This window comes from Hemicordylus capensis, chromosome 3 (assembly GCF_027244095.1).
Source record: "Hemicordylus capensis ecotype Gifberg chromosome 3, rHemCap1.1.pri, whole genome shotgun sequence".
Classification (NCBI taxonomy): Eukaryota; Metazoa; Chordata; class Lepidosauria; order Squamata; family Cordylidae; genus Hemicordylus; species Hemicordylus capensis.
Window position 1 is genome coordinate 86,755,069 of NC_069659.1, and position 20,346 is coordinate 86,775,414.

At 41.9% G+C, this 20,346-nt stretch overlaps 1 protein-coding gene across 4 annotated transcripts in view; it reads right to left on the reverse strand.

Annotated features, from left to right (window-relative positions):
* TIAM1 (TIAM Rac1 associated GEF 1) overlaps positions 1–20,346 on the reverse strand; it is a 158,787-nt gene that overhangs the window by 3,100 nt on the left and 135,341 nt on the right. For 3 of the 4 annotated variants that reach the window (XM_053308445.1, XM_053308446.1, XM_053308448.1), the window contains 6 exons: positions 19,913–20,031; positions 15,026–15,134; positions 9,371–9,429; positions 6,447–6,549; positions 3,058–3,145; positions 2,557–2,729 (listed from right to left, as the gene is read on the reverse strand). In XM_053308445.1, coding sequence (XP_053164420.1) covers positions 2,557–2,729; positions 3,058–3,145; positions 6,447–6,549; positions 9,371–9,429; positions 15,026–15,134; positions 19,913–20,031 — 651 coding nt within the window. The remainder of the gene's footprint in view (positions 1–2,556; positions 2,730–3,057; positions 3,146–6,446; positions 6,550–9,370; positions 9,430–15,025; positions 15,135–19,912; positions 20,032–20,346) is intronic. The other variant, XM_053308447.1, reaches the window with a different exon arrangement.

Here is a 20,346-nt window from a genome sequence, read left to right on the forward strand (position 1 = left end):
TTGGTCTTTCCTCCCACTGGAAAGCTCAGCAGGCCTAACATGCATATTTACAGTTGACCTTTGACATTGAGGTTTTCATGGTGTCCTAACTTGTGGAAAGCCCTGCCTTGTGGAAAGATTGCACTTGATGTCCCTTTGTCCCCTCCAGCTCTGATTCCAAGGATTGCTTGCATCCTTGGTGTGTCTGTTATACCAAGACATCCAAGATGTCTGTTATAACAAGACATTAACAGACTTTAGTATGTCTGTTGTATGGGCAATGCAATGAATGCCATAACATTTGAAGAGAAGACTTCCATGTATAGACACAGAGGGACAAGCAAAGGGACATGCACAGAGAACTGGAACTGGACATGACTCCCTGGTACATCGCTCTTTGGAAATGGCTCCCTGGCACTTTTGCAGAAATGCATTTCCAAATATCACAATAGTCACCATGTGGCACGGTAAATACTGGCCCTATCCACCCCCAGCACAGTACCTCCAGTGACTGTTGCTGGTATCTATCTTATATTTCTTTTTTAGATTGTGAGCCCTTTGGGGACAGGGAGCCATCTTATTTATTTACATTAATTATCCTGGGTATGCCTTGGAATGTGCGTTCCAGCTTCCAGCTGATTGGCTGAGGCGCACCCAGGAGGATTGGTTGCCACAGTGGTGGCCCGGCCGTGGAGGCCAGAGGTGGCCCGGCTGCAGAGGCAAGGCCCAGGAGGGGGAAAAGAAAGTGGGGGTGGGGGTGGAGTGGCAGTGGGGAGGAGAGGCAGCTGGGCCCGGAAGCAGAGCCTGGGGCAGAAGTGAGGGGGGAGAGGTAGCCGCCGGCCTCAAAGAGCGCACAGATGGTCTGTGCGGGGTCGGCTAGTTTACTTATTATTTCTCTCTGTAAACAGCCCTGAGCCATTTTTGGAAGGGCGGTATAGAAATCAAATAAATAAATAAATAATATCTATCTATATCTGCCACAAACTGAAGCAGCCTAAAATGTACCATACATAAAATGCAAATTGTGCTACATTCTTGCTCATGACAGAAAAATATCCTTTTGAGGTTTCAAGGACATGAACCAGAAACTGTGTTTATATGGAAAGAAGAGAAAGGGGGAGTGTGGACTGTAAGACCTGACATACAGGATGTGTATTTAGATAACACAACTAAACACTCCTGGAAACTGTATGCATAACAAGCTCAGGAGTGGGTCTTTATTCAAACACAGAATTGCCATGACTCAGTGGGGAGTGGATCTCAGGGTGAGTGATAATCTCTTTTATAAATAAATGCAATATCCTCCAGTTTGGTGGTTGCATCTGACAGGTAATTAGGGTTGTGGTGGGGGAGGCATGCAAAACGCTCCCAATCTTACTGTGCACAGAGATTCCAGGAAGTGAGAATTAGCTAAACAGGCCCAAGAGAAGAACGTACAAGTTCAAAAATGAATATTATACTTCAAGACAGAAGCAAAGCCATCTGTTCAGTCTCAATAGCTCTCCTCACAGCAGTAAACCACTGAATCAAACTATTCTAGCATGTTTTATTTGCTTCTGAGTTATTTTAAATTTAATTATAGGCTGATTAATTCAGACTGAATCAAAATTTCTCAAGCACCTATCATTCCAAAACCTTAAGTTATGATCTTAATGATTCAGGTTTAAGAATTTTGAAAAAGGAGAGAGAGTGAAAGCAAGAGAGCTGTGCATAGTTCCAGCACTCTTGAGACAAAGATCCTGATATTTAGAAAACAGGTCAGCACAGAGTAAGAGAGGCTCTGCAGAACAAAATACCATTTTGTCTTTCCTCAGAGCTCATCATTAACCATGTCTCGGAGGTGTAGAGTCCTGCACAAGAAGTCTTGCTGTGAATGTTATTGGTATAAGAGCAGTAACAAAATGCCCAGGAGACTAGGTTAACTTTCCACTCAGAACCAGTATAAAAACCCTGCAAGCACTATGTTCTTCTTTTTGGAGTGCATTTTCCCATCATCTTGGTTTCTAAATTCCTATGATTTCCTATTTTCTTTGGTGAAGGTCAATTGAAAATGTAACCACTATATGATACATACTTCTCCTCCCAATCTCTGCATGGAAAAACAAGTGATAGAAGTAGGCTGTTTGGTTCCCCCCCACCCCGCCCCTTTTTCCTTGAGTAATGTATGGAAAGGAGCCATAACCTCCACTGAAGAGGTTTTGAAAACTTCTTAGGGTTTCTCTAAGATAAAACATCTTTTAGAGTTTTGAAAACTCTTAAGTTCTCCCCTTGCTTCAAAATTGAAAACTGAAATATATACTTTAAAACACGGAACCCTTTGCTTTGCTAAACTAAACTGTTTGCCTATTGATTACACATCTGATGGACTTTGAAAATAATTCTGCATGTATATTTTAATCTTAAAGGATTTCTGTTCCAATTGCAAAAACAGGATTATAAGAATTCTTACCAAGGTGCACTAGAGAAGTGGGAGACATTCCACACTGGCCATAAGTGTTACATAAATAAAAACCTCAGGTGTGTCTTACAGTGGTGATGGGTTTACTGGAATCTTGAAAATCTGTAACCCTACAGTACCTGCCCTGTTCATAGCTGGCCTTGCACCTTTTAGAGCACTCAGTCTTTTTCCTCCAAAAGGAACATACTGCTGTGATGATGGCAAACTTTCAGTTTTAAGGAGCTGTCTTCTGTGTTTGTCGCGTAATATTGAATGCACAGTCTTCAGAAAATCCTTCCTATGTTCTGGAGAACTGAAGAAGAAGAAGAAGAAAAGAGTTAGGCACCAACCTAGCAGAAATTGTGTTTTTATTTTATTTAGCTTAGCTGAAATTGTTGTTTATTTTTGTAAAGTGTTTGCACTCTTTATTGAGTTCTCATTCACAAGAAACCTGTGGTTTAGACACTTAACCTCATTTTACAGACTGGCTGAGAGAGTGTAATAGTAAGGCTACATAATAAGTCCATGACTTGAACAGGATCATTCAAGATGGGATTTGAATCCATGTCTTCCAGATCTTTATCCACAATAGTCATACACATCTTTTAAAAAGAGATCCTTTAAAAATGGTGCACTCTTACCTACAACAAAGGTGGAATGACCTCTCCGGCCTGCCTTCAGATTCTGATTTCACATGAACTATCTCACAGACAGAATTAGTCTCTGCATCTAGAGACAGAGATAAGAACATTTTCTAATAAATATCATTTTAAGCTCTCCATAACTTACTACTGTACTGAATGCATAAAAGCCAGAAATAATTGTGATGGTGGAAATTAGTTTATAGTGGTCCACATATTGCACAGTCATAGGAAGGCAGAAGGGCTGTGCCCGCGCAGAGAGGCTATAGCATGGCTGCAGCGGCTTGTTTTATTGCTGAGCATGGGCAGAGGGGGAAAGGGGAGTGGTTTTCACTTCTCTCCCCTCCCTTCAAAAGTGGTTGCGCAGCAGCACTTCATTGTGGTGCTAACTCCATCTTTCGGACTATAATATGTGAGTTCTTTTACAGTTTGGATGAGGAAGACATCCATGTCAGTCCTGCGCCTTCCATAGAAAGGCTGGTGCCACTATGGAGACTCGCTTTTATACCATGTCACAGAACAACAGAGAAAAGGACTGAAACTCTGTAGCCACAGATATGTTGCTCTAAAGTTTTATGTTGCTTCTCTGCTATATTCCAGGCTTCCAGCTGCTCAGTCAGATTCGTTTCACAGTAGTGAATCTAACAAGGCTCCATACAGTGCACACCGGAAGCCCATATGAGCAATACTTGTTTCATGCACTTCTTTAAAAGTGTCTTTGAATTACCCTATTTAGACCCCATGGTATCAGTTTTTGGAGCTTAGGCCACACAGCCATTTGTTTAGACTGCTATATAGAGCAACATGACATGTGTATTCTAGCCAGAAAAGAATCAGATGAGTGTCAATGCAAATCCAAACTAACTTTAAACCTCCAGGTTAGAAACAGCTTGAAAGATTGTTTAAATGATTGTTGAGTATGTTGCAAATGAAGTATTTTTAAAACGCTTGCCAACAGCATGTGCATAATGATTGAAAGAAACGAAGAAAGCTATAAAATAAGGCAAACTGTGTCGAGCACATTATTCTGCTGCTTCCAACAAATCTTTTAAGTAATTCAGGAGCAATGGTGATTAACCCCCCAATGAAGCTTTTTTGATGCCTCTTTGCTCAAACAGGCATTTCACTGAATGTGGTAATGAGAGTGTGAGTAATGAGACATGGCATCACAGCAGGGTGATTATTATTATTTATGCATTCAATATGTGCGTTGCTCAATAACCTAGCTCTCTCCACGGCTTTCAATAAAAAAAAAAAACTTAGAAAAAAAACACCCAAAAACCAAATCTAATATTTAAAATTCAACCAGGCAAACGTTAAGACTAACATTTAAGCATCTAGGTTTAAACATCTAGTTTAAAAGAGTGGGGGCCGGGCAAAATGCCTTGATCAGGGAATTCCAGATCAACACTGAGAAGGTTCTAGATAATTAAACCACCCGCTGCTGCACTACATATGGCAAAGGCATCCATAAACATAAAAGAGCCTCCTTGGAAGATCTTAATGCCCAAGGAGGAATATATGTGAGAGGGCTTCCTTCAGGTAGCCAGGACCCAGATTGTGTCCACCAGTCTGAGTTGGCTGGAAAAGAAGTAGGTAACTGTGAAGAAAATCTTTCTTGTGGGTCTTTTAAATATTATTATTTATTTCTCTAGAAAATAGCTTAAAGATTAGCTTCAGGGTGAACCAAACATAGCATTGTTCTGGTTCAGACTATACAGGAACATAGGAAGCTGCCTTCTACGGAGTTACATCTACATGAAACCAGATGAGCAGGGGATTTTGTGCAGGGTGCTATCAGTATGCTGATGACACCCAAATCTATTTCTCCATGTCAATATCATTGGGAGAAGGAATAACCACCCTAAATGCCGGCCTGGAGGCAGAAATGGCCTAGATGAGGGATAACAAACTGAGAATTAATCCAGATAAGACAGAGGTACTTATTGTGTGAGGTCGGAACTCGGGAGATGAGTTTGATCTTCCTGTTCTGGAAGGGGTCACACTTCCCCAGAAGGAACAAGTACGTAGTCTGGGGGTGCATCTGGATCCCAACCTCTCTCTGCTTCCCCAGGTTGAGGCGGCAGCCAGAGGCACCTTCTATCAGCTTCGGCTGATACACCAGCTGTGTCCATTTCTTGAGGTAAATAACCTCAAAACAGTGGTACATATGCTGGTAACCTCCAGGCTTGACTACAGCAGTGTGTTCTATGTGGGGCTGCCTTTGTATGTAGTCCAGAAACTGCAGCTGGTACAGTATGCGGCAGCCAGGTTGGACTCTGGGTCATCTCGGAGAGACCATATTACCCCTATATTGAAAGAGCTACACTGACTGTTGATAAGTTTCTGGGCAAAGGTGCTGGTTATAACCTATTAAGCCCTAAACAGCTCAGGCCATGAGTATTTAGGAGAACGTCTTCTTCGCCATGATTCCCACTGCCCATTAAGATCATCTGGAGAGGTTCGTCTACAGTTGCCACAGGCTTGTATGGTGGCTACTCAGGGACGGACCTTCTCTGTTGCTGCCCCGAGGCTTTGGAATGCGCTCCCTGTTGAAATAAGAGCTTCCCCATTTCTGACAACTTTTAAAAAGTCAATCAAGACACATCTGTTCACCCACATTTTTAATTAGATTTACAGTTTTAATACTTTTAACTTGTTTTAAGTTTTAAATTGTTTTAATGTTTAAATTTTGTTTTGATTGTGTTTTTATTGTGAACCGCCCAGAGACGTAGGTTTTGGGCTGTATAGAAATTTGTTAAATAAAATAAATAAACAAACAAACAGACAGACAGACATCCTGACATCATCCTGGCATATTCCTTTACTGAGTGGCAGATGGGGGCAGGGGGAAAGTTGATCCAAACTATTTTGCTACGTGTGACCAAAATATGAGCAATATTTTGGTCCTCTGTAGAGTGGTAGTTCAGACATACCATGTCCTCATGCATTGAAGGGAATGTTGTCTGGAGGACATCAAGATGTTCAACAAAGACATCAAGATGGGGCACTTTTGGTACATCCCCTTTTAATAATGTAGGCTCCTTTGGAGTGTGGTGAGGGGAAAGTTTCATCCAAACTAGCCCACAGTGCTTATTATCACATTGAGGCAATCTCTACTGGATTCCAACTATAATGTATTGGTGTTGCTAAGGAGACCGTAAAAGCCTGACTGGTTTGTGCGTGGCCTTCCTTCTTATGATTGGTCAACTTGTCATCATTCTGTCCAGCACCAAAGGCTAAAGTTTAAAACCAACAGTCTTGTGGATGGATAGTGTCCAGTAAGGATTCAAAGTTCCAGAATAGTTCTGAAAGGCAGAGTATATACGGCAGGGCACAACAGGTCAGGAGAGAATACAAATACAAATACAAACACATTTCAACAATACCTGCGCTTGCCAGTGCTCGAACTTGCAATGCATCTAGAGGAATCATGTGGCGGAAACGAAATGGGTCTGAGTCTTCATAAATTGAAACCCTGTGTGATCCTCCCTACATGAGGGGAGAAAGCTTGTTAATATTGATGTATGAAACACTGATTATTTGTTTCACACCAGATATTTGAGGAGGTAATAAATTAGCTAGAAAGGTCATCAGGGTCTTGAACATGAAACACTGGACATTAGTGCTAGAACAAAGGAAACTGATAGAACCCTGCCTGTTCACTTGCCTCACCTCTCACAGTAACAAATCTCTTCCCATTAATTAAGAAAGGATGTTACTAGACAATCCAGCATCGGGGTTCCACATTTCCTCTTCCTAGTCACCAGTGTCAATTGTGAACACCAGCCCTAAACACCTTTGAATAATTGTCAACTGAACACCCCTCTCCTGTTCTCTATATAGTACAAAACTGAGATTGCATTTTTTTTCACATGCCTCAAGGGTATGGAGGAAATTTCCTATTTTGTCTTGCAAATAGTGTTGCTGAATAGCTTTTTGCACCTAGTTAAGAATCGGGAACTGGTAGTGACTCAAACTCTGCTAAGGGTATCTCTCTCCTAGTGAAGCACTGTGGTCTGCTTAGTAGCTGATTACTAATTACTGGTACATCCAAAACATTAATTTCAGTTGCTCGGAATAGCTTGTGCGCACAGTTTATTGCAGAGCTTTTTTTTAAAAAAAAACTGAAAACTGCTTATAGTTATTCAATGAATAGGGATGGCTTTTTGCAGATAGATGTCCTCTAATATTTGTGTTAACTGCTGAGCTATAGCATTTAAAGTAGATTCTGATGCTGTCTTCAGTGATCAGTAATATGCATACAGCTGCCAGCAGTACAAGGTTCCTATGCAAGTTTGGCCCTGGTTTTCTTTATTGTCTTTCTTTATGCTCCCCTTCCCCCACATAGACACCTTATGTGGGGAATGAGATAATTGTTCCTTTGAAGTTACATCCAGGTAGAAATAAATATGCCAGAAACTTCCCCCTTTCTATTCTTCTAGTCCCCCGCCCTCCACCCAATTCTGCCATCTCAGAAATGTAACCCATTAGAGATTGAGATGCTTTTATCTTCTGCAAAAATCCAATAAGAGAGAAAACACACCTCTCCTCCCTCTCTCCTCTGAGTTCTATGCAGTTTATAGGGGTGGTTCAGATTATTATTATTATTATTATTAATAATAATAATAATAATAATAATAATTTTATATCCCACTCTTCCTCCAAAGAGCCCAGAGTGGTGCACTACATACTTAAGTTTCTCCTCACAACAACCCTGTGAAGTAGGTTAGGCTGAGAGAGAAGTGACTGGCCCAGAGTCACCCAGGAAATATCATGGCTGAATGGGGATTTGAACTCAGGTCTCCCCGGTCCTTGTCCAGCACTCTAGCCACTATACCACACTGGCTCTCAGATGACATGTTTGACCAGTATCACCTCCCACACTATGTGGGACATGTCCCAATCTCCTTTCACTATACCATCTCACTGCTTCATAATTGCTTGGTGGAGCAGTTTGTCCAAACTGTCCCTCACATGCCATTTAAATACTACATTATATAGTACTGTATTGAACTTGCATGTGGGTGGTGGTTTGCTCCTTCCATATGACTGTCAGCTTGAAGGATGATGTGCCGATAGGGGGGCAGAATGAATGGACTCAACTCCCACGTCACATCATGAGGAGCTATTTGGGCACTTTCACATGTGAGTGAGGTCAGTCAGACATATTTATTTATTTCATTTGTTTATTTGATTTCTATACCGCCCCTCCAAAAATAGCTCAGGGTGGTTTACAACGAGAAATAATAAATAAGTAAGATGGATCCCTGTCCCCAAAGGGCTCACAGTCTAAAAAGAAACTTAAGATAGACACCAGCAACAGTCACTGGAGGTACTGTGCTGGGGGTGGATAGGGCCAGTTACTCTCCCCCTGCTAAATAAAAGAGAATCACCACGTTAAAAGGTGCCTTTTTGCCAAGTTAGAAGGGGTTCGGAATATTGTCGGAACTGACCCACAGAGACCTCAGGGAAAGGAATGGGTAGCTTATCTCACTGAGGTTTTACAGAAGACAAAAGGATCAACCACCACCTTCTTCCAAGTTATGTGCAAATGGCTCCTAGATAACTCCTAGATAAATCTAGAGAGGAAAGAGGTCAGCTGTGACCACTAATAATGGCTAAACAGTAAAGTCCTATACAGACATTATTGCATCTGGGTACAGAAGACAGAGAGAGAGCGCACTGGCTAGCCTTGCTCTCCTGTGCAGAAACATCCTGAAGCCACAGTCCTGGCTCTCCCCAAGTACAGGGATAGTCTCCAGAGACAAACACTGTACCCTAAGGAGAGTTTCTTCCTGTGATCTGAATACTGGACATCCATATAGGGCTCATGTCAAACAAAAATGTGTGGAATTACAGCTCTACTGCATTCCATTTGTTAGCAGTGCATTTCATGGCTTCTCTTAAGTGATTTGTATTATATTATTATTATTATGCTCAATATTTATATACTGGTTTTCAATTTAAAAATGGGGAGAGATTTACAGAGTTGTGTATATCACCACCTCTGCACAGTTTGTTGCTAGAATTATTTGACTGTTTTTAATTGTTTTATAAGCTGCTTCAACTGGTAGGAGATTACCAATCAAACCTACATGGTGAATTAAAAACTAAAACAACAAATAAGACCCACATGGAAATAATTATATTCTGAGTCACTAATTACAAGGAATTGTAATAAATCTGGATATACAAGACATATTTTGACTTTGAAGAGACTGATAAAAGTAGTTGAAACACTGTGACATGCTTTCCAGATTAAGCAGTGTTAGTCTCTCCTTGAGGTAACTTATAGTGATGAGAAACTTACCAGTTTTTTCTTCTGCTTGGAGCCATCTTTATACACAAGAACCACTGCAGTTTTGAATACTATAGAAAAGCAAAAACATAACGCAAGTCAGTAATTCCCCTTATACTTCCACATACAAACAGATTTCAAAAGAAAGAGGACTAGAGGGTACATAGGAAACTACCCTATACAAAGTGAGAGCATTGGTTCATCTAGCTCAATATCAACTACATTGACTCAATATTTTAAGGCTGGAAATATTTCAATATTTTCAATATTTCAAGGCTTTCCCAGCCCTACCTGGAAATGCAAGGGATTGAAACTAGGACATATTGCATGTAAAGCAGATGATCTACTACTGAGCTACTGTTCCACCCCCAGAGGGACCAAGAGAGGGAGTGCATTCCAAAGCACCTATCCCATGCACCCAAGCTAAGACCAGCCGTGGAAATTTCAACTACTTATATATTTTGACATCAGTATATTCTAAAAAAATAAGGAAGCTAACAATTATCTAGCACAGACACATATACCTAGCTATATGTTTGAAAATAATGGGACTTCCTGTACAACAACAAAGAAACCTAGTAAAAATACTACAGAAACATGATCATGCATTTATTTTAAGAACAGTCCTACCAGGAAGGTGCAAGCAGGTTCGATGATGAACAGGTTCAACATCGAACCTCTTTGGTTCAACGGTCCGATATTGAACCAAACCCACTGGATGTTGGGGGGGGGGGTTCGCAGTCTTTTAGAAATATTTTATTTTATTACTCACCCCCTCCGGGGGGCTTCTCCAAGGCCACAGGGGTCTCTGGAGATCCCCCTTTCCCCCACTGGCCTCCATTATGGTGAAAATCACCAGGTCCAGGCAGTCTTCATCCTGTTCCAGGCCTGCCCAGCTTGGTGGCAGCCATTTTGGTGGCAGCTATTTTGGAGGCTGCCATACATGCTCAATGGGCCTCTGCATGATTGAAGTCATCACCCAGCCATGCAGAGGCCCACTGGACATGTGCAGCAGCCTACAAAATGGCCACCATGAAACAGGGCGTGCCTGGAACAGGCTGAAGACTGCCCAGACAGGGTGATTTTTTCCATGGAGGCTGGTGGGGGGAAGGGGGAATTCTGGAGACACACCCCCCCCCCCACGGCCTTGGAGAAGACTGCTGGAGGAGATGAGGGGGAAATTCTATTTTTTAAAGATCCTGAACCCTCTGAACTGAACCGAAGGGGGTGGGTAGGTTCGAGGGGTACAGAACCAAACTGGCCCAGTCCAGTTCAGGTCCAGTTCAGACTCAAACCGAAACAGGCCAGCCGGTTTTGTACACACCCCTAAGTCCTACTAAGGAAAGCATTTATTTCTAATGAGCATAGAAAATAAATGACACCACTATATGGGGCTGGCTCTATGTGGGGCTGCCTTGGTTCATAGTCCAGAAACTGCAGTTGGTACAGAATGCAACAGCCAGATTGGTCTCTGGGTCATCTTGAAGAGACCATATTATTCCTGTACTAAAAGAGCTACACTGGCTGCCAATAGGTTTCTGGGCAAAAACACAAGGTGCTGGCTATAACCTATAAAGCCCTAAACAGCTTAGGCCCATGGTACTTAAGAGAACATCTTCTTCACTGTGAGCCCCCATCATCCACTCAGATAATCCGGTGAGGTTCATCTGCAGTTGCCACCAGCACATCTGTTGGCTACACAGGGACAGGCTTTCTCTGTTGCTGCCTCAAGACTCTGGAATGTGCTCGCTGCTGAAATAAGAGCTTCCCCATCTCTAGCAACATTTTAAAAGTCCTTAAAGATTTTTTCACCCAAGCTTTTTAACTTGACTGTAGTTTTAAATGGTTTTAATGTTTTTATTTTATTTTATTCTTAATTTGTTTTATGTTGTTGTAAACTGCCCAGAGACAGAAGTTAGGGGCGGTCTAAAAATTTGATAGATAGGTAAAATGTAAAATGGATACAATATATAAAATATATTTATTACTTATGTCTAATTTGTACTGCTGGATCAGGCCCAAGGGCCATCCAGTCCTAGGGATGTGTGAACCAGTTCGGATCCGAACCGAACCACCCCCGGTTCGGTTCCGAACCGGGGTGGTTCGTTTCGAACCGGTTTGGACCTGTTCAGATCTCGAAAAGTAGCTAGGATGGTAGCTGGCACCCAGGGGTACCTCTCACCCAAACCCCAAAGCAATTGGACACTCGTACAATTTTTTATGAATTTTTGAAAAATATTTTTATTTTTTTCTCATAGGATATAATGAGACTCGAACCAGGCCATTATTACTTATTGTGTAGCACCCATGGGTGCCAACAACCATGCAAACCCTGAAGCAATCAGACACCCCTATGATTTTTTATGAATATTTGAAATATTTTTAATTATTTTTCTCATAGAGTATAATGGGACCCGAACCAGTCCATATCCCCTATTGTGGAGCACCTAGGGGCACAAAAGCGGGGTGGGTGGTAGACAGACAGGGGTGCCTACCACCCAAAAAATCCCAAGGCAATTGGACACTCCTCTGATTATTGGTGAATTGTTAAAGTATTTTTGAATTCCTCATAGAGAATAATGAGGATTGCAGCAAATGTATAGCTTCACTTCGGGGGGAAAGGGGTGTCGTAGAGTGCAGTGTGGTGGCTGGTAGTTCCTAGGGTGGGCAAGGAAGCTACCTGAATTATTTGAAAGGAATTGGGCAAAGGGGTGATTTTTAAGTGATTTTTGAAGTTTACGCGTCTTTAAGGTTTTTCTCCATAAAGAAGCATGGAGGTGTCAGCAAATGTATAGCTTCACATCGGGGGGAAAGGGGTGTCGTATAGTGGATTGTGGTGGGTGGTAGTTCCTAGGGTGGGCAAGGAAGCTACCTGAATTATTTGAAAGGAATTGGGCAAAGGGGTGATTTTTGGTTAATTGTTGAAGTTTTGTTTACGTGTCTTTAAGGTTTCCCCCCATTAGATATAATGAAGGGTGTATCGCTTTACGTCGGGGGGAAAGGGGTGGCCTAGAACGGTGTGGGGTTGGTGGTAGTGCCGGTTAGTGGCAGGGAAGCTACCTGAATTTTTTCAAAGGATTTGGGCAGAGGGCTGATTTTTGGTTAATTGTTTTGGTTAATTGTCTCTTGTTTCTGAGGTATTGAGTGTGGATTCTATGATAGCAAATGAGATTTTCAATGAGACACCATGAATCCACTCTAATATGCTATCATAGAATCCACACTCAATACCTCAGAAACAAGAGAACCCTGTACCCCATGGGTTAGAAACCCATGGGGGTGGTTGGCACCCTATGTGCACTACACCACCACTTGCTCTGGGCCACCCCAGCACCCCCCAAGTGCACTTACGGGGCTGCTGAAAGCTCCATTATAACTTATTATGAGGAAAAACCTTAAAGACGCGTAAACTTCAACAATTAACATTTACTGACACCTCCATGCTTCTTTATGGAGAAAAACCTTAAAGACGCGTAAACTTCAAAAATCACTTAAAAATCACCCCTTTGCCCAATTCCTTTCAAATAATTCAGGTAGCTTCCTTGCCCACCCTAGGAACTACCAGCCACCACACTGCACTCTACGACACCCCTTTCCCCCCGAAGTGAAGCTATACATTTGCTGCAATCCTCATTATTCTCTCAGAGGAATTTAAAAATACTTTAACAATTCACCAATAATCAGATGAGTGTCCAATTGCCTTGGGATTTTTTGGGTGGTAGGTACCCCTGTCTGTCTACCACCCACCCCACTTTTGTGCCCCTAAGTGCTCCACAATAGGGGATATGGACTGGTTCGGGTCCCATTATACTCTATGTGAAAAATAATTAAAATATTTCAAATATTCATAAAAAATCATAGGGTTGTCTGATTGCTTCAGGGTTTGCATGGTTGTTGGCACCCATGGGTGCTACACAATAAGTAATAATGGCCTGGTTCGAGTCCCATTATATCCTATGAGGAAAAGAATAAAAATATTTTTCAAAAATTCATAAAAAATTGTACGAGTGTCCGATTGCTTTGGGGTTTGGGTGAGAGGTACCCCTGGGTGCCAGCTACCATCCTAGCTACTTTTCAAGATCCAAACCGGTCCTAACCGGTTCAGTTCGGATCCAAACCGAACCAGGGGGTGGTTCGGACAAAACCAAAACCGAAGCACCCCCTCCTGGTTCGGACCCGGTTCGGATCCGAACTGAACCAGGCGAACCAGTTTTGTGCACATCCCTATCCAGTCCAGCATCCTGCTTCCCACAGTGGCCCACCAGATGCCTCTGAAAAGCCCATAGGCAAGAGGTGAGGACATGCCCTCTCTCTCCTGTTGTTATCCCCTGCAACTGGTATTTGGAGGCAAATTGCCTCTGAGGTCTATAGCTGCCAGACTAGTAGCCATTGATAGACCTGTCCTCCGTGAATTTGGCTAAGCCCCTTTTAAAGCCATCCAAGCAAGCGGCCATCACCACTTCCCGTGGCAAAGAATTCCATAGATTATTACCTGCTGTGTGAAAAAGTACTTCCTTTTGTTCATTGGATTTAAAGTCTTACATTTAGAGTGTATCTTCACTTACATTTAGAGTGTATCTTCACTTATTTTTGGAGGAATTCCATTCACTGAAACAGGATTACTCAAGAGTAAGCCATTTATTTGCCACTTAAGTGCTTTTAAGGACCTTATATTATAAGTAAAATTGAAATCAATAGTAGCACTTAGGTTTATATGGGCAAAATTGAGAACTTTCAAACATTCTTAAGTTACAAAGTCAAATGTATTAATTCATAAAGTTTTTTTTAAAAAATCCATATTACTAATCTTATTATTTTGACATGCATTCCTGGTTTCATCTGGAGGCAATTAATTCTGTCACACTGCTTTGCTTAGGAAGAGAAATAATATCAACTTTTACATAAAAGCAAGATGTAGGACAATAACCCTGATGGAGCTACACTGGAATTGGAAGGAGGCGCTGAATGGTAGCAGAAGGACGGCGGATATTTTAAAACTCATTTACTTGCCAGTATTGAAAATATGAGTTTTCAAATGGTTTCATGAATTTAAAACAAGATCTATTGCAGTGAGATTACCTATGTTATTGGTTTATAAAATTTCCATACCAAACCACTCTTTGACTCACATTTGTACAGCAGATTCTTTACCCTTATTGCAAGGCCAAATTTTATAATTGGGGTTATAAAATGGATTTTAAAACAAGAGCACTAACAGGCAGTCTGAAGCATTTGAAAATAAGGTGAGATTCTAGCAAGAATGCTTGACAATTTGAGTATCATTTCTCTGCAGCGTATGTAGAGAATAACCTGATTGAGCCATGTGAGAAAATGGGAGTATATTGGACATACTGGTGCATATCAAATCCTTTAAGGCACATAGAACCTGTGCTCAAACTACCCAGATCTTCATGCCTATTGCAGTGGGCAGCACATCCAACACACGCCAACAAGAGCAATCTTGGTACAGAAATGCCCATATCCCAACAAATGCTATTTATTTTGGTACTTGTGCATAGACTTCATGTTTAGTGCTAAAGCACTAACTTGAAAGGGCAGGAAACTCCCTTGCAGATGTGGCCCTGGAAACAATTACTTGCATATTTTATTTTAGTTCTAGGTTATACACTATCATTTGCTTTCCTTCAGGGAGGGAAAAGTACATACCAAATGCTGCCAACTCAGGTTCCTTCTTCCACTTTCCAAGAGATGCAGGAGGGTTCAGCCAGATGACTGTAGTATGCAAAAGTAAGTCTCCCATAGAAAGATCTGCAACCTGCCAGTCACAAAAGGGAGGGGGGACAAATCTTAACAAAATATAAGGTAATCATCACCCCCACCAAAGTTATTGAGACTAAATTTTAGCAGTTAATACTTGGACTGTGATTTTTAAGATAGATGGTGCCACTTTAAATATCATAGGACATGAACAAGCCCTTTATTGATATATGCAGAGAACAGGATGCAGAGCCACTGTGCATGCAACTTTAATTGTTGCTCAATTAAAGAAAACTTCGTGGGATTAATAGTATTTATCAAATTGATTGAATAAATCTGTATACATTTGCATACAAGTAAAAACAGTTCAGGCACAATTACTTTGCAGCTGATATACATGAGTGTCACCCCTCCTAACTTGGCTAAGAGGCACCTTTTAACATGGTGATTCTCTTTATTGAGCAGAGTAACTGGCCCTATCCACCCCAGCACAGTACTTCCAGTGACTGCTGCTGGTGTCTATCTTATGTTTCTTTTTAGACTGTGAGCCCTTTGGGGACAGGGATCTATCTTATTTATTTATTATTTCTCTGTGTAAACCGGCCTGAGCCATTTTTGGAAGGGCTGTATAGAAATCGAATAAACAAACAAACAATAGCACACATTATTGCAGAAGGAGCATGCCCTTGTGTGAGAGAGAAGATGCCTCTTAAGATTGTGCTTGCCATCTGAAGCTTTTAAACGTTTGCAATAATAATAGTAAAATCTGCTGCCCGAATAATCGGGGCTCCTTTTTAATGGATTCATCTACCCAATCAAACACTGCTGTCTTAGTGCAAATTAGCCTGATAGGTTGGATGTGCATACCACTGGTACAATCTGCACAAGTTTTCAAAATTTAGAGATTGCGATTCAGAGTCTTGGCTTCTAGAAGTAAGAGTTTAAGTATGCTTCTCCTGTAGCTTTCCTAGTATAGAGGCAACTACCTTAAAGCACGGCTGAAAAAAGTGCCTAATCAATGCCTCTAGATTCTCAGTTTCCAGAAGACTAAAACACGGGCTGCAGCTGTTTGTCGGTCACTTTGATAAACCATTTTGATGCAGCAGGTGGAACATCTTCAGCTGCAGTCCTAAGGAGTGCTGCAACTTCAATTGATTAGTCAAGCCAATTAAACGTAATAAAGATAATCTCTAAAACAAGCACCAATTAATTGGGTACTGCAATGCTCAGTCCAAACATGCAAATTCATATCCCACTACAACTCCCGTCCCACATGAACGGAAGTATTGTGCCATCTGCTCCTCCCTTCCCCGCTCAGTGCAAGTTGCCTCTTCTACTATGTACCGCTGCCACCTGCCCCAGCATGAGCTACTGCCCAGGATGAGAGCTAATGTTGCCTGCTGCACAATGCCCCCCTCTGACTGGTTCAGGATGGAAGGGGTGGGCATGCATTGATAGCAGGCAATAACCCTTTTGTGCACTGAGCACCGGTTTCTGCTGGGAAGAAAGGAAGAAGGTGGAGGCAGCTCACACACATAGCATCAACTGGTGCTGTGAAGAGGTGAGAATGAAAAGGAAGGGAAGGGAAGGGAAGGGAAGGGAAGAGACGGCTGCAGTGACTTTTGGTCGGAAGAGAAGAAGCAGCAGTAGCAGCAGCTTCAATCTTAGGAGTTCCTATTATTTTTAAGGTAATGGATTGTTAATGGGCTACAATAAGGAAAATGTATTATTTGTAACCTTTGGGTTCATGAATATGCAATTTTTATCAATTAACCAGATAGGATATAATGAATCAACTAAGATTTCTTTAACCCACATCTGGAGTCATTTTTTACACACGAGTAGGAACATAGGAAGCTGTTCCTAAGTCAGATCATTGGTCTATCTAGCTCAGTAATTGTCTTCACAGACTGGCAGCAGCTTCTCCAAGGTTGCAGGCAGGAATCTCTCTCAGCCCTATCTTGGAAGAAGCCAAGGAGGGAACTTGAAACCTTCTGCTCTTCCCAGAGCGGCTCCATTCCCTGAGAGGAATATCTTACAGTGCTCACACATCAAGTCTCCCTTTCATATGCAACCAGGGCAGACCCTGCTTAGCTAATTGGAAATTCTCCGTGGTGAGAGAATCCCTTTCTCAATATAGCAGAGTGCACAGAGGCACAAAAACAGTGGATTTAGTTAGGCATGCGTGTGTGCTGAGAGTAAAGTAACTTGGAGCCAGTTCATAGTTTCAAATTAATATAAAAGGCATTTATTAAGGAACTCCATTCTAGATAGGAAAGTGAGGATTTAGGATCTCTAATCTATCTATCTAAGTGGATGCAGATGGATTCTCCATCCTCTCAGCACATATGGTGCAGGGCAAGAGACTTGCCATGTTGCAAGGTAGGCAGCCAGGTAGCAAGAGAGCCAGCGTGGTGTAGTGGTTAGAGTGCTGGACTAGGACCGGGGAGACCCGAGTTCAAATCCCCATTCAGCCATAAAACTAGCTGGGTGACTCTGGGCCAGTCACTTCTCTCTCAGCCTAACCTACTTCACAGGGTTGTTGTGAAAGAGAAACTCAAGTATGTAGTACACGGCTCTGGGCTCCTTGGAGGAAGAGCAGGATATAAATGTAATAATAATAATAATAATAATAATAATAATAATGGGACAAGTCATGTTTGCTACCACAAGACCAGCTCTCCTTCCCAAATACATAGGAACATAGGAAGCTGCCATATACTGAGTCAGATCCATACTTCAACATTTCAGTTTTCAGCATTTCAACTGAAAGGGCACACTGTAACTGACCTAAAGGTAATGTGCGAGCTGGTCAAATGCATTCTACAGGCCAGTCAACCACAATCAACACATCTTTCACTTGGTTTTTTGTCAGCTGTTCTGGGCACAAATTTCCTGGGTACATACAATACCAACATCATGTCCATCAAAGTCAAACACAAATGACACTGCTTCCCTTTGTGAATGTGGTTGCATATCTGGAGGTATGTCTGGCTTGTTGAGTTTCATGGTGCCTATACAGGTCAATCCCTTGCTCAGGAGAGCCTCTGCCAGGTATTCGCTGGGGAAAACATTATGCCTCACCACAATTCCCTGGGGGCATGTTCAGACTAACATTGTCCTGCACACACAGGAACATCAGGTCTGTTGCAAGAATATATCTGCTCTGATGTGACTGGTGGATGCACCAATATGTTCTTGGCACATTCTTCAATTGTGTGAGAGGGATGGTCATCTGAATCACCCCATATGCATGCTTCAACAAGGTTTTGAAGTACATTTAGAGGGGCAATTCATCCAAAGTAGCCCCAAGAGTTGTTCCATGGCTGTACACATTGCTGCACAACCTGCTGGCCTACTTGTCTTTGTTGCAGTCCTCCAGCTTGCTTCCCAAGGTCAACATCTCCTGTCAGTGGGTAGGATGTATTTGCATCACAGCACCACCATAATTTCAAACTGTACTTCTTTGGTTTGCTTGTCATGTGTTGTCAGAAGGGACAATCTATCACTTGCCCATTCATCACTGTGCAGTGGGCAAGTGATAGACTGGTTGTAGACCACTGTTTGCCATTTCTGCTGATAATGTAGCCCATTATCTCGGTATCTTCATTGGCAGGCGAGTGAGATTCAGCAGACTTGTTCAGTGCCAAACACCCCAACTCTACACCATCTTGTTGTCTCCACCTGGAACCAAACTCCAACCCCCCCACCCCACCCCCACCTCTACAGCTTCTGGGCTGTATCCCACTAAGAGAAATGGGATAAGACCAGAGATGTTCGGTGGATGATACTAGGCTTACTGAAGCTGACATGTTGTGTGATTGCTGCTGTTGTGATCCTCTTGGCTTTGTTCTATTGGCTAAAATCCCTGCTTCTTCAAGGTTGGAATGCTTCCAAATGCTTTACTTGTTCCAAACACTAGTTCTGACATTGTGGGAGGGATTTGTTTCATCTGCCCTAACTTGAGAGCCCAGAACTATGCAGTGTCTCAGATTGGTTTTGAGACACTATTATTATCAAGGGAAACGAAACTTAAGTTTCAAAAGAGAAACAGAGTGTTCTCCTTCATTCCCAAGGGCTTAACATGGGAAGGGGATAGAGAAGGAGATGTAGTACCACATTATCACATTATGAAGAGGAACATCCTCCCCACTGGATTCCACAGGATTTGTATCTCTACTGTGGACTAACAGCTCTACAGGATAAGAACTGGTTGTTCCTATATGTGAAGCTGTACTATACATCTGGGGGAAGACTCCTTGTTACATTTTGATGTACTTTGTTATGTTTAGTGTGCAAGCCACTTTGGCTCTGATATGTCTACCAGATAAATTAATTGTGGGAGTTAACTTGATGGTTTGAGTACTCCTTTTTCTACTGTTCTAGTCACGTTGGGTTGTTTGGTTATCTCTATAGATACCACTCTAACATAGAGAGTCCATTTCTGGGGTGGTTCCCTCAACCCGGCCAATTGACTTAACATGGGATAGAAACTACCCCACCATAGAAAGCCCATTCATTTTGGGGTAGTTTTATACCCTGTGTCATATTTTTATTAGTAACATAAATATCATACTTGTTGAGGGGCCATACTTGTGGATATATCATGTACCAGAGTGCAAGTAAGAGTCTGACAACAAGAGCATAGCTGGGGGTGCAGTGGTTTGCTTGTTCACACAGCTTTATGCAGCTGGGGTTGGAAATCTACCCCAAAATCTGGATGAGGATTAGCTATAGTACATGTTCAAGTTCTAGTTGCATTTAAATCACAAAAAGGTATGCATTTAAAAAAACTCCCAATGAAAATGGTTCAAGTCATCAAGAATAGATGCCTACCTCTTTTTTGTCTCCAGTTTGTTCTGCAATAAGCTGGTCGAATACAGCACCATATTCTTCATGGATTTTCTGCATTTCATTAATATGGCTGGCAACTTTGTTCATTGTTTTTATGGCCACTGGGAGAACAAGGAAACAGAAAACAATCAGGACATAAATAAATAAATGACCATACTGCCACATACTGAAGGAGCCATACATTTTGCATTGTTTAAAATGTGTGTTGTGAGCATTTAGATGACCATCTTGTGGCTTGTGATGCCACACTCTTAATCAGTGATGCATATGATATGTTAGCAAAGGCACTGGCAGATTCTTTCCACCTGCATTACCCCCTCATTCAGTTATTCAGTCTACATTATACATTATATTGTAGTTGATATAATTTTCAACCACAGTAAGTAAGTTTGTTGATGTTGTATATAGTGTGTGAA